This window comes from Aotus nancymaae, unplaced genomic scaffold (genome assembly GCF_030222135.1).
Source record: "Aotus nancymaae isolate 86718 unplaced genomic scaffold, 86718_ANA_hifiasm-v0.15.2.pri h1tg000058l, whole genome shotgun sequence".
Taxonomy (NCBI): Eukaryota; Metazoa; Chordata; class Mammalia; order Primates; family Aotidae; genus Aotus; species Aotus nancymaae.
The window spans coordinates 5,885,873-5,900,675 of record NW_026988472.1 but is presented as its reverse complement, the minus strand read 5'-3'; the positions used below and the strand labels follow the sequence as shown (position 1 = coordinate 5,900,675).

The 14,803-nt window shown below is 44.2% G+C and overlaps 1 protein-coding gene across 3 annotated transcripts in view; it reads right to left on the bottom strand.

The window, feature by feature from the left end:
- The window catches only part of PHF8 (PHD finger protein 8), a 105,911-nt gene extending 91,337 nt beyond the window's left edge, over window positions 1-14,574 (bottom strand). The window contains exons 1-2 of one of the 3 annotated variants that reach the window (XM_012471733.2): window positions 13,859-14,574; window positions 12,735-12,924 (exon numbers count right to left, since the gene is read on the bottom strand). In XM_012471733.2, the coding sequence (XP_012327156.1) occupies window positions 12,735-12,832 (98 nt within the window). In that variant the 5' untranslated portion in view covers window positions 12,833-12,924; window positions 13,859-14,574. The remainder of the gene's footprint in view (window positions 1-12,734; window positions 12,925-13,858) is intronic. The other 2 variants (XM_012471735.2, XM_012471734.2) reach the window with 2 other exon arrangements.
- Between the last annotated feature and the right edge of the window lie 229 nt (window positions 14,575-14,803).

Below are 14,803 nucleotides of genomic sequence, written 5' to 3'. Positions count from 1 at the left end.
ATTAGCTATCATCATCGTTAATATTACTCTAATTTAACAGATGAGAAATCTGGGTCTGAGTGGTTACGTAAATTGTTGGCAATTACAAAACTAGTAAGTAGCAGAGCAGGATAAAAATTCAGGATTTTGTGACTCTACTGTATCACAACAATATGTAACCAGGGTACGGGCACAGTGGCTCACGCCTGTAATCCCAGCACTTTGGGAGGCCGAGGTGGGCGGATTACAAGATCAGGAGTTCAAGACCAGCCTGGTCAATATGGTAAAACCCCGTCTCTACTAAAAATACAAAACTTGGCCGGGCATGGTGGCGCACAACTGTAATTCCAGTTACTCAGGAGGCTGAGGCAGGAGAATCACTTGAACCCAGAAGGTGGAGGTTGCAGCGAGCTGAGATCACACCATTGCACTTCAACCTGGGCGACAGGGTAAGACTCCACTTCCAAAATATATATATATATATATATATATATATATATATATATATATATATAAAACCAGGATATAATAAGGGATAATTAATACAGTCAAGTGTTATGAGCACGCCAAAGTGGACACTCAATTCTTCCAGGGATGTGGAACTGAGTGGGAGCTGAGGCTTGGAGATGCCTGAGAGATGATGATGTTGCTCTAGATCCTGTCTGGTTTCTTATCTGCTCAACCTCTGCTTTCTGAGGGTGCTCAAGGTTCCAGCTCCAGACAGAGCACCATCCATAAAACCAGAAGCTGAAGCATTCACCGTTCTCACCAGTTTCCACCCCCACCCCAAGTCCAGGCACACAGGACTTAAAGGAATGCAAAGGACACAGCAAGTTCCAGCATACCCAGGAAATGTCTCCTTTATGAGTTTGCCATGTAACAGGCTTCACTAAATTCTGGATGCACCAACGGAATAATGTCATATGCACTGACATGCACACAAACAGGCTGTTCTATCTCAAAAAAAGAAAAAACTCAAAAAAAAACCCTTTTGTGATCATGATCCCCTCAGTCACTACCCCATTACACTAGCTCCCTTTACACCAAATTCCTCAAATTGACTCATTCTTGAATTTCTTCTTTCACAACCCCAATCCAATCTATCAGCAAATCCTGTATCAATATATATTCAAAATCCAGCCACTTCTCATCACCACTGACTCTGGTTTAAGCCACCACTGCCTAACTAGACAAGTGTTTCTGAAATTTTAGGGGATAACAGAAACACCTGGTAAGCCTGTTAAAACACAGATTCTAAGCTGGTGCGGTGGCTCATGCCTGTAATCCCAGCACTTTGGGAGGCTGAAGTGGGCAGATCAAGAGGTCAGGAGACTGAGACCACCCTGGCCAACATGGTGAAACCCCATCTCTACTAAAAATACAAAAAAAATTAGCTGATCCTGGTGGCACATATCTGTATCCCCAGCTACTCGGGAGGCTGAGGCAGAATTGTTTGAACCCGGGAGGCGGAGGTAGTAGTGAGCCAACATCCCCGCCACTGCACTCCAGCCTGGCAACAGAAGACTCCGTCTCAAAAAACAAAAACAAAAACAGATTCCTAGGCCCCATCCCCAGAGATCCTGATTCAGTAGGACTGGGTTGGGCCTATAAATGGGTTGGGCCTATAAACGTGCATTTCTAATGATCTCTCAGGTAATGCTGATGCTGCTGGTCTAGGGACCACACTTTAAGGAATAATGATCTACAGTAGCCCCCAAATTCTCCCTGCTTCCACCTTCCTCCTCACCTTCAGTTTATCCTCACAAGAGCCAAAACCTAAATCAGATCACAACTCTCACTTGCTCAAAAACCTTCTGCGGCTCCCATCCAGTGTAAAAACGAAGTCCTTACACCCTATACCTGTGATTTTTAAACTTTAGCATGCATCAGAATCATCTGAAGGGCTGTTAAACCACAGATTCTGGGGCCCCATCTCGAGTTCCTGATTCATTCAGTCTGGGGTGGGATCCAAGAATTGGCCTAATGAGTTAGATGATGCCGATCTGGCTGGTATGGGAACCACACTTAGAAAATCACTGCTGTATATAATCTGTGCACACCCCACTCTTAACCTCAGCTTCTATTACTCTCCTCTCACTCACTCTCACTCTGTTCCATTAACATTGGACTGGAATGGTAACATGCCAGGCCTTCTCCCCACTTGGGTCCTTTATTTCCTCTACCTGGAACACTCTTCCCCTACTTACCAGCATGGTTCCCTTCCTCACTTTCCTGCAGTCTCAAATGTAACCCATCCGTAATCATCCTGTATAAAATAACCACTACTTCAACCCTGGGTGGTACTCCTCCTCCTGCTCACCCTGCTTTACTTTTCTCTAGACCATGTATTATCACTTGACAAACTATTACTGTCTCATGTTCACTGCCGTATCCCCCCAACCCACTGTGTCCAGAATGATGCCTGGCACAAAGCACATATCTGATTTTCCCTATCTTCCATAACTTCTAACAAACACTGCTTTATATTGTCTACAGTACTGTATTCTACAGTGAGTACAGGAGACCCAGGTTTGATCTGTGGTCCAGCTAACTGTCTGTGTAGCTTTGGGCACGTTATTTAACCTAATGGGGAGAAACAGTTGCTCCAAATAAAGCAGTGAGTATTTCTCCCCATTAGGTTAAGCTTAACTCATCACTGCTGGTTCTGGAACAATATGAAGCAGATGCACTTCTCCCTATTCCTCCAAGTACAGCTAAAAACCTTGGACATTTTACATAAAACATAAGACTCTAAAAAGTGAAGGGAAGAAGGCAGACCAACTAGGGGCAGCAGGATCCACCCACCTAGGAGGTGGTGGATACCACCAAAGACCAAGTGGGGAACCTGTACTTCCACCCCCACCTGGCAGTTATGAAGTGGTACCCCTTTTCTGCCACTGGAGTGCAGTGTCTGAGAAGGCCTGCAGAAACAGAAGTCTTAAATAAGATCCAGGATCTCATAACATAATGCCCAAAATGTCCAGAATATAATTAAAATAATTACTTGTCATATCAAAAACAAGGAAAATCACAACTCAAATAAGAAAAGAAAATCAACAGATATCAAGACTGAGATGACACAGATGTTGGAATTATCTGACAAGAATTTTAAAGGCGCTATCATAAAAATGCTTCAATGAGCAATTAAGAACATGCTTGAAACAAATGAATAAATAGAAATAAATAAAAAGTGTCAGCAAAAATTAGCCGGGCATAGTGACATGTGCCTTTAATTCCAGCTATTTGAGAGGCTGAGGCAGGAGAATCGCTTGAACCCAGGAGGCGAAGGTTGCAGTGAGCTGAGATCACAGCACTGCCTGGGAGACAGAGCTGGACTCCATCTCAAAAAAAAAAAGTTTAACTGTCAGCAAAAAATAGAAAATCTCTTAAAAAACAGAAGATAGAAAAGAACCTAATAGAATTTTTAGAAGTGAAAAATACAGTAACTTAAATGAAAATTCTTTAGATGAGTTCAACAGCAGAATGGAGACAATAGCGGAAAGAATCAGTAAGTTGAAAACAGAACAATAGCCGGGCGTGGTGGCTCACACCTGTAATCTCAGCACTTAGGGAGGCCGAGGAGGGTGGATCACCTGAGGTCAGGAGTTCAAGACCAGCTTGGCCAACATGGTAAAACCCTGTCTTAAAAAAAAAAAAAAGAAAGAAAGAAAGAAAGAAAATAGAACAATAGAAATTATCCAGTCTGAACAACAGAAAGAAAATAGATTGGAAAAAAAATGAACACAGCCGGCCAGGCGTGGTGGCTCACGTCTGTAATCCCAGCACTTTGTAAGGCCAAGGCAGGTGGATCACCTGAGGTCAGGAGTTCAAGACCCACCTGACTAACATGGTGAAACCCTGTCTCTACAAAAAATATAAAATATTAGCCGGGCGTGGTGGCACGCACCTGTAATCCCAGCTACTCGGGAGGCTGAGGCAGGAGAATCACTTGAACCTGGGAGGCAGAGGTTGCAGTGAACTGAAATTGTGGCATTGCACCCCAGCCTGGGCAACAAGAGTGAAACTCTCTCAACAACAACAACAACAAAAAAAAAAAACAGAGCCTCAGCAACCTATAGGACTATAACAAAAGACAAACCCAAAGAAATCCACACTAAGACAAGGCTTAATCAAATTCCTAAAAGCAAAAGAAAAAGGAAAAATCTTGAAAGCAATGAGAGATAAATGACACATTACCTCAAGGAGAATATCAATTTGAATAACAGAGGCTCTCTCATCAGAAACCAAGGAGGCCAAAAGGAAGAAGCAGAACAGTTTTCAAGTGCTGAGATAAAAGAACTGGATACCCAGAGTTCGATATCAAGTGAAAAGATCCCCTAAGAATTCGAGGGAAACAAAGATATTCTCAGATGAAGGAAAACTAAACATATTTGTTGACAACAGACTTATCCTAAAAGAATGAGTAGGCCGGGCGCAGTGGCTCATGCCTGTAATCCCAGCACTTTGGGAGGCCAAAGCGGATGGATCATTTGAGGTCAGGAGTTCAAGACCAGCCTGGCCAACATGGTGAAACCCCTTCTCTATTAAAAATACAAAAATTAGCCAAACGTAGTGGCACGTGCCTGTAATCCCAGCTATTCGGTAGGCTGAGGCAGGAGAACCGCTGGAGCATGGGGAGACAAAGATTGTGCTGAGCCAGATCACACAATTGCTCCAGTGTGGGCAACAGAGTGAGACCCTGTCTCAAAAATAAATAAATAAAAGAATGAGTAAAGGAAGCTCTCTGAAACAGAAAGAAAATGATAAAGGAGGAATCCTGAAACATCAGTTCAGTTAGACTGAACAAAGAATAAAAATATGAGTAAATACAATAAACCTTCCTTCTCCTCGAGTTTTCTACATCATGTTTGATGGTTGAAGCAAAAATTATACCACTGTATAATGTGATTCTCAATGCATATAGAACAAATATTTAAGATTCATTATATTATAAACAAAGCTGGGCACAGTGACTCACACCTGTAATCCCAGCACTTTGGGACGCTTAATCGGGAAGACTGCTTGAGCCCAGGAGTTCAAGACCAGCCTGGGCAACATAGCAAAGACCCAGTCTCTACAAAATAAAAAATAAAAAAATCAGTCAAGCGTTGGGGGGAGGCAGGGGGCTAAGGTGGGAGGATCACTTGAGCCCAGGAGGTTTAGGCTGCAGGTGAGCCTTGACTGTGCCACTGCAATCCAGCCTGGGCAACAGAGCAAGACTCTGTCTCAACAACAACAAAAAGATTAATTATATTATAAACAAAGGAACATAAAGGCATGTAAAGAAAAGTAAAGTTTCTACTCTTCAATCAAACTGGTAAAATGTCACGAGCAGTTGCTTGTGGTAAGTTATACGTATAATGTAACACCTACAGCAAGTACTGAAAAAAGCTATACAGGGGTACCTTGGGGCAGGAGCAGTAGCTCATGCCTGTAATCCCAGCATTTTAGGAGGCTGAGGTGGGAGGATCATCTGAAGCCAGAAGTCAATACGATCCTAGGCAACAAAGGGAGGTACCACCAACCTATACCCACACCCTCCACACACAAAAACTTCAAAAAACTAGGGGACACAGTGGCACATGCTTGTAGTTTCAGCTACTGAAGGGGCTGAAGCAGGAGGAGCCTGCTTGAGCCCTAGAGTTTGAGGCTGCAGTCAACCATGATCACACCACTGCACCACAGCCCAGGCGACAAACTGAAACCCTGTCTCTAAAAAAAAAAAAAAAATTTAAATTAAAATAAATTAAAAATAAAATCAGCAAGGATAGAGAAGAAATCAGCACCACTAACCAACAGCAATTAATTGACGTTTATAGAACACCCTACCCAATAATGGCAGAATACACATTCTTTTCAAGTGATCATGAAACATTTACCAAGATAGACTCTGGGCTATAAAACAAATCTCAATAAATTTCAAGGAATTGAAATCACACAGAGTATATTCTCTGACCATTATCAAACTAGAAGTCAATAACAGAACTGTAACAGGAAACGCTACAAAAACTTAAAAATTAAACAACATATTTCTATATACTTCATGGGTCAAACAGGAAGTCTCAAGGGGAATTTAAAAAAATGTCTTGAGGCAGCAGGAGGATGACTTGAGCCCGGGAGCTGGAGGCTGCAGTAAGCTATGATACTGCCGCTGCACTCCCACCTGAGCAACAAAGTGAGACACTGTCTCAAAAAAAAAAAAAAAAAACACCTTTTTTCAAATGCCTTACACTACATGAAAATGGAAAATGTAACATATCAAAATCTATTGATGCCAAGAAGGAAATTAATAGCTAAAGGCTTACATTAGAAAAGAGATAAAGTCAGCCGGGTGCGATGCCTCACGCATGTAATTCCAGCACTTTGGGAGGCCAAGGCAGGTGGATCACAAGGTCAGGAGTTCAAGAGCAGCCTGGCCAACATGGTGAAACCCCATCTCTACTAAAAATACAAAAATTAGCTGGGCGTGGTGGCAGGTGCCTATAATTCCAGCTACTCAGAAGGCTGAGGCAGGACAATCAATTGAACCCGGGAAGCAGAGGTTACAGTGAGCCTAGACCATACCATTGCACTCCAGCCTGGGTGACAGAGCGAGACTGTGTCTCAAAAAACAAAAAAACAAGAGATCAATAATCTAAACTCCCACCTCAAGAAACTAGATAAAGAGCGAAATAAACCCAAAGGAAGAAGAAAATAATAAAGTACAGAAATCAACGAAATTGAAAACAGACAATAGAGTCAATGAAACAAAAAGCTCGTTCTTTGAAAAGATAGATAAAACTGACAAACCTCTAGCAAGTCTGACAAATAAGACAATTGTTTTCTTGAGATGGGTCTTGCTCTGTAACCCAGGGTGGAGTGCAGTGATGCAATCACAGCTCACTGCAGCCTCAAATTCCTGGGTTCAAGCAATCCTCCCGCCTCAGCCGCCCAGGTAGCTGGGACTACAGGCGTGCGTCACATGGCCGGCTAATTTTTTGGATTTCTTGTAGAGACGTGGTTTTGCCATGCTGCCCAGGCTGGTTTCGAACTCCTGGGCTTAAGCAATCCACCAGCCTTGGCCTCCCAAAGTGCTGGGATTACAGGCATTGACATCACATGCCCAGCCTGATATATTTTTAGTATCACTAATGAAAGAAAATTATCACCACAGTGCCTAAAGATATCAAAAGGATAATAAATACTATGAACAATTCTACAAACATAAATTTGACAACTTACATGAAATGGATCAATTCCTTGGAAAGCACATATCCAACATAAAATAGATAATCTGAATAGTCCTATAACTATTAAATAGAATAATTTTTTAAACTCCCCAAAAAGATCAAATAAAGATAATTAGGTGAGGTGGTTATCATAGTGAGTGGAACATTAGCTTGTGCTCAGTAAACCATAGCTATAGCCGGGCACAGTGGCTCACGCCTGTAATCCCAGCACTTTGGAAGGCCAAGGGAGCGGATCACAAGGTCAGGAGTTCAAGACCAGCCTGACCAAGATGGTGAAACCCTGTCTCTACTAAAAGTACAAAAATTAGCCAGGCACAGTAGCAGGTGTCTGTAATCCCAGCTACTCGGGAGGCTGAGGCAGGAAAATTGCTTGAACGGAGGTGGCAGAGGTTGCAGTGAGCCAAGATTGTGCCACTGCACTCCAGCCTGGGTGACAGAGTGAGACTCTGTCTCAAAAAAAAAAAAGAAAAAAAAAATAGCTAGAACCATTTTATTTAAATCATCACAACCTCTCAGGGAAACTGAGGCTTCACAGAGAAGAAATTCTTTGCTAATACGTAACAGAATCAGAATTTGAACCCAGATCTGAAATCAGTGCCCTTTCCTCTAGAGTTTAAAATCCACACCATTACTTCCTTGGGGATGTATCAGCCAATATTTATTTTATAAACAGGAAAACTGTAAAGGAGTGAGATTTGTGATCAAATCCCGGAAATCAGTAAATGCTTGCAAACTAGTTTTCTCCACTAGTGTATAGCAACAATTCTCAAATGTTAGGGTGAATCAGAATCACTTGTTTGTTAAAATATAGATTGCTGAGTCCCAGTCCCAGCCCAAGAAATTGCATTCTGAACAAATTCCCAGCTGATGAACTATACTTTAATAATGTTCATTCCTCCTGTGTTAGCTTACTTAGGAATTATTAAAAAAAAGAGAGAGAATGACTGATACGCAGTAATGATATGTTAGTCCATCCATCCTTCAGTATCAGAAGCTATCTCACTCTGCAGAAGGGGAAGGAATAAAAACAGGATAATGTTCTAAATCAGTGGTTCTCAAGAGCGGGCCCTGCTTACCTACTGAATCAGAAACACTGTAGCTAGGGCATCCCTAACTTGTTTTATCAGGTCTTCCAAGTGAGTCTGATACATGCTAAAGTTTGAGAACCACTGCTGTACAAATCAGTGTTTTTGCAAAATCCAGCTTCCTACAGGAAGAATGAAGCAATACCATGTTTTTTCCACTTCTGAGAACCTGAGCTCTGGAATCAAATAATTCAAAGTTCAAATCCACACTCAGAAAGTCACTTAACCTCCACAAATTCCAGATTCTCCACTGCAAAATGGAAGAGTTGCCTCCCTTGTAATAACCTTTCCAGAAAGTAACTTGGCATTATATTCCATTAATCCCTAGCTGGACTTAAAGAAAGCTATCCTACAAAAGTCACTAGCGATATGAACAGATTTCTATCACCTCTCGGCATTTGTGGATTTAAAATTTGCTGGCTTGAAAGCAACCATAAAAAGTCCATAGCGGCCGGGCGCAGCGGCTCACACCAGTAATCCCAGCACTTTGGGAGGCCAAGGCAGGCAGATCACAACATCAAGAGATCGAAACCATCCTGGCCAACATGGTGAAACCCCGTCTCTACTGAAAGTACAAAAAATTAGCCGGGCATGGTGCGTGCCTGTTGTCCCAGCTACTCAGGAGGCTGAGGCAGGAGAATTGCTTGAAACCAGAAAACGGAAGTTGCAGTGAGCCGGGATCGCGCCACTGCACTCCAGCCTGGCGATAGAGCGAGACTCTGTCACAAAAAAAAAAAAGTCCATAGCATGTAGTAATTTTCAATTGTGCTGAAGTACAAACAAATGGAGCACTATGAGCCTGGTGTGTTTGTGTGAGCAATGCACTGAGTAAGCAAGAGCAGCCACCCACCAAGGACCTGATTCTCAGCTAGCTTCCTTGTTCAGTGGGGGCCCATAGACAGAAGTGTGAGAAGAGATTTTTTTAATTTGGTGTATTTCATGGAAAAAATTAAGGCAGTTAACTTGTGTTAGGGTGTAGGGTATACATAGAAACAAAGAACTCACCATAGAAATGTGACTAAAGAGGAGCCTGGCCCATAAGCCCATTTCTGTATTTGTAAGTTTAGAATTCTTTAAGGCCTCAATGGTGCTCCTTATAAATGTCAAGTATCTACTGGGCAAAGATATTTGCCACAATGATTTTCTGGTTTTTTATTTTTTTTGAGACAAAGTCTCACTCTGTTGCCCAAGCTGGAGTGTAGTGGCGTGATCTTGGCTCATTGCAACCTCTGCCTCCTGGGTTCAAGCCATTCTCCTGCCTCAGCCTCCTGAGTAGCTGGGACTACAGGCACATGCCACCATGCCTGGCTAATTTTTGTATTTTTAGTAGAGATGGAGTTTCACTATGTTAGCCAGGCTAGTCTTGAACTCCTGACCTCGTGATCCGTCCACCTTGGCCTTCCAAAGTGCTGGGATTATAGGCATGAGCCACCGTGCATGGCTTATTTTTCTGTTTTAATCAGCACTCATATCAAGATGCAAAACCTTTCCAGAACCCTCAAAGTTTCCTCACAACATTATTTATAATATAAAAAGGTACAAATAATGTTCAAAAAAATACAGCGTCCAACCATAAAGGAAATGACCAAGTTAACTGGTGACACATATGTATCATGGGGTATCAGAAATCAAGTTTAGCTGAATATATAATGACCTAGCAAACACATTATAACACTAAGTAGAAATAAAAAAAATAGGTTGTAAAATGGTATTTATAATGCAATCCCATCTTGTAAAAATATGTTTATATTCTAACTCAAAAGATGGGAGTTAATGCCAACAAAAAATTTAACAATGGATTGTGCCAGACAGTAGTAGACTCGGGTGACTTTTATTTCCTTCTTTATACTTTTTCTGTATTTTCTACAAGTAGGTCTCACTGTAAAACCAGGAAAAAGTTAAGAATATTATTTAAAAGAAAAATAACCAACTTTCAGGCTTGGATATGGACTAATTTATCCAAAGTCCCTGTCATGGGGTCTGGCAGAAAACATAAGCACTTGGGAAGCATTCATTCCTGTTTCCTGTTTCCAGAGTGAGGTTTAGCAGGAGTCCATTTTACAGGTCTGAACCTACACATTTCCCATACAATCCAAACTAAGGGCGACAGGCAACAGCTGTTTTTCTTTTTTTTTTTCTTTTATTTATCTCCATAGTGTTTTCCAGGCAACAGCTTTTTTTTATGAAGACTCATTCATTCATTCAAAAATGTACTCAGCATCTATTACATGTTTAGCACTGAACTAGGTTCTGGGGACACCAAAAAGGAAAAGAGACATCTCTGTCCTCAGGAAACTCTGGCTAATGAATGACGCAGACTTATTTATAACTATGATATGATAAAATAATTACTTTTTAATAAAGATGCACACAAAGTGCGATGGGAACCAAGAAGAAGAAGACCTTTTACATCTTTTACAGTCTGTGAGTTGTAAAAGGGAGGACATTAGTGGGAATTTGCATGTACAAAGACAAAAGGGCATAAAGGAGTATGCAATTCTCCCAGAACTATAGGTAGTTCAGTCTTGCTAGGACATACAGAACAAGGAAAGAGTAGTGGCAGAAAATGAAACTGAACAAGTAGGTGACAAAAGCTCTTGTCCGTCACACAAAGGATACTGAATTTTATCCCATAGGTGAACCACTGAAAGAATTTTAAGCTGAGGAATGACTTGATCAGCACTAGCAAAGATACCAGGAATCCTGAAAGACATCTTAATCCCATTTATTTTCAAGGCAAAGGAAAAGGTCCCACCCTCTAGGCTTGTTCACTCTTATTTTTTTTTTTTTATTTTTTTTTTTTTTTGAGTCAGAGTTTCGCTCGTTACCCAGGCTGGAGTGCAATGGCGCGATCTCGGCTCACCGCAACCTCCGCCTCCTGTGTTCAGGCAATTCTCCTGCCTCAGCCTCCTAAGTAGCTGGGATTACAGGCACGCGCCACCATGCCCAGCTAATTTTTTATATTTTTAGTAGAGACAGGGTTTCACCATGTTGACCAGGATGGTCTCGAATCTCTTGACCTCGTGATCCACCTGACTCGGCCTCCCAAAGTGCTGGGATTACAGGCGCGAGCCATCGCGCCTGGCTTGTTCACTCTTAAATAACATGAGGCAGTAAACAGAACTCTGTGCCTGGCACATAATAAATATTCAATAAAGATCGGTTAAATATGAATTTGGATATGGGGCCGGGGGCAGTCCATGCTGAGGGCATGATTTTAACAGCACCAGCACGTTTAGTTTGGTCTTGACCGTGATAAACAGAAATAGCTCGCTGGGGGCAGTGGCTCACACCTGTAATCCTAGCTCTGTGGGAGGCCAAGGTGGGAGGATCACTTGAGGTCAGGAGTTCGAGACCAGCCTGGCCAACATGATGAAACTCTATCTCTACCAAAAAAATACTAAAAAATTAGCCAGGTGTGGTGGCGTATACCTTTAATCCCAGCTACTTGGGAGGCTGAGGCAGGAGAATCACTTGAACCTGGGAAGCGGAGGTTGCAGTGAGCCAAGATCATGCCATTGCACTCCAGCCTGGGTGACAGAGTGAGACCCTGACTCAAAAAAAAATAAGTAAAAATAGAGATAGCTTCTCTGGAGGAGACCAGACAACTGAAAATGCTAGAATCTAATAGGCAACAGGAGGAGAGTGCCATACACTGTTTTGTTGTGCTCCAGTGTACAAAGCCCCCTCAAGGTTGTCTTTCCGTAGCTGAAATTTAAATCCCATTAATGGGGTATTAGTTTTATCGTACTTATTAACCTCTCCAGAATTCTGGGTGACAGGTGCTTAGGTTAACTCAAGGGAATTCATCAGTGGTTTTACTCCTGCTGTTTTACCCAGTATCTATTCTGCTTAATTCAATTTAGTTGGATGGTTCTGCAGATAAATGCTGCAGAAATAAAATACTGTTGTATTTCTGCTTCCATTTATGGAGTACATGCAAAGTGTTTTGCAAAGTCAGAAAAGATATATTTGATACACTTATAGCTGAGGACAATGAGGCTCAGAAAGGCAAAGCAACTTGTGCAAGGTCACTCTATACTAAGTACAAAGCCACGACTCAAATCCCTGTTTATGGACTCGACTACCTCAAATGACCAATATTGTTTTCCCCAAAGCCAGTGTCTGAGGCAAAACATAGTTGTCAGAATATAAAAATGATACTTTGTGAGAGGAAAAAAAAAGGAGGGGGTCTTATACATCTACAAAAAATACTCAAAAGAAAGGCGCAAAGAAGAAATACATAGGGGAAAACACAGAAAAAGGAGAAACCTCTAGAGGCTAATGTCAGTTAGGTCCTAGTCTGCAAGGAGAGATGGCAGAACCTGAGTCTGGGAGAGGGGGTTCTGAGCCGGAATGTAAAAACAGCTGAGAAAGGGAGAGAGAGCAAGTGGGAACACCTGGCCACCGCACCCTGTCTGGCCCTGCCTGCCCTCCTTACCTGCCATGAAACCAGTCCTGGCACATGTCACACTCGATCATGAAGCGGGTCACATCGTAAGGCAGCCGGCAGAGGCAATACACCGGCACTGAGGCCATCTTCGCTCGGCCCTGGAGCGCTCTGCGGCAGGCCAGGTTCGTCGTGTCAAGAGGGGCGGGAGGCGGCAGCAGGCGTCCTCTCTGGACGACGGCTAGGCACAAACAACACTTTTTACAGAGTGAATCAGCCCCCGCCCCCCACCCCCTTGCACCAACCCTCAGTTCTCAAATAGAGAGTTAGCGCCGCCAGGATGCAACACAGCTGGTGCGGCTGTAGGGGGCAACCAGAGAAAGTCCACCCGGCCTTTAGAATTTCTTTCACACGTAAAGAACGGCGCTCAACAGTCGAGGCTTCCCACCGCCCCCACACAGCACATTCCCCACTCCCCACCCCCACCCCCCCACCCCCCTCGGCCCCAGAGTGATAACTTCTTTCCGGGTTTGAGGAAAATACCTGAAGCCTTTTCGGGAAGCTTCTTTAATCTCTCACTGAACCCTCTCCTAGCTGGCCCGTTTCACAGGGCTCCCTTTATTAAGACGCAAACCACAGCCTCAAAAATGAGGCTAGGGGTATCTCAAGACGACCCTCCTCTCACCCCCGAAATAGGGCCAGCCAGAGAAAGATAAGGGATCCCTGAAAGTCTGTTCAGGTTACTCAAAGCCTTCACGAACAAGATAGACAAGACTAGGCGCCCAACTCAAATCACAGTTCTGGGGTCGTGTTCGGTGACTTTAAATGATCCTTTCCATCACTCTCAGTATCATTCCTCCGACCACTCAGGAGTCTCATCACCCCCAAAACTGAAATAAATATATAAACTCATCAGCTCGTTCTGTACTTTAAAGATGACAGGGTTCTGGTTGCACCCCCAAAACTCAAAAGGATCTCTTCAAAACCCCTCAAACTGACTAGATCCTCACACTCCTTAAACTAAGCAAGGATTCTTCCACATCACTCAGAAACTGGCAGGGTTTCCTTGCGGCCCCCTCAAACTGATTAGAGCTCCCTAGTCTCCCCAAATGTTCAGATACCTCACAGTATGTCCTAAAACTGACAGGAATATCCTCGCAGCCCCCGAAACTTACAGGAATCTTAATGCTTCCCCAACTGACAGGAACCTCCTCACGCCCCAAACCTGACAAGAACGTCTTCGGTCCCGAATCCTACAGGGACCTCCTCATGCTTAGCGCTGCAGGGACTCCACGCCCGCGGAGCTCAGTCCCAGCGACACGCCGGCAGCCGGGCTAGCTCCGGGGCGGCGAGGCGCCTCAGTGGAGGCGTCCGGTAGTTCCGGCCCCTACGGCGGCGCGCGTCGAATTCTGGGATAGTCCCCGTACCGCGGAGAACCTCGCTCGCCTTCCCGTCGAGCCCCCTGCTGGGTCGCGCGGGCACCAGCCGCCCAGCGGTGCTTCAGAGCAGCCTCTTCCACAACATTCCCCTCGGCCCGGATGTTGGGGCCTACTCGAGACCGCGGCTTGGGCCTAGTCTGGCGGCCACCCGGCGAACGGGCAAGTGGCGTCGTCACTGGGCCGGCAAGAGATAGCCGCGAGCAAACCAACGAGGAAAGAGATGAACGGGCCGCCACGTCCGAGGCACACGGCCCGAAAAGTCGCTAGGAGAAGCCCAGTGGCGGTGGTAGGCAGTTCGGAGTAGTCAATAAAGTTTATTCAAAACAACGAGGAAGTTGAGGCGGAGAGGGGAGGAGAAATACGAGGTAAACAGCTACCATGTTGAGAGTGGCGGCGCTGCCAAAAGAGCCAAGGCGACCGCCATCTTATGAGGGCTGGGCTGGGCTCGCGAGGTGAGCGCGGCGGAGGCGGGGAACCGCGAGCCGCCGGCTCCCTTGTGACGTCATCAGGGGCGGGGCGCCACCTTGAGAAAGGAGAGCGGTTCTCAGCCACCTTTGGAACCCCTCTTCTCTTTAAGGTGCCCAATCGCCGCTAAAGACCTTGATCCCAGAGGCGGAGAAGCCGCCATCTTAGGCGAGGCAGACGTTTGGCTCCATTTTGAGTGGGGCCCGAAACTTCCCG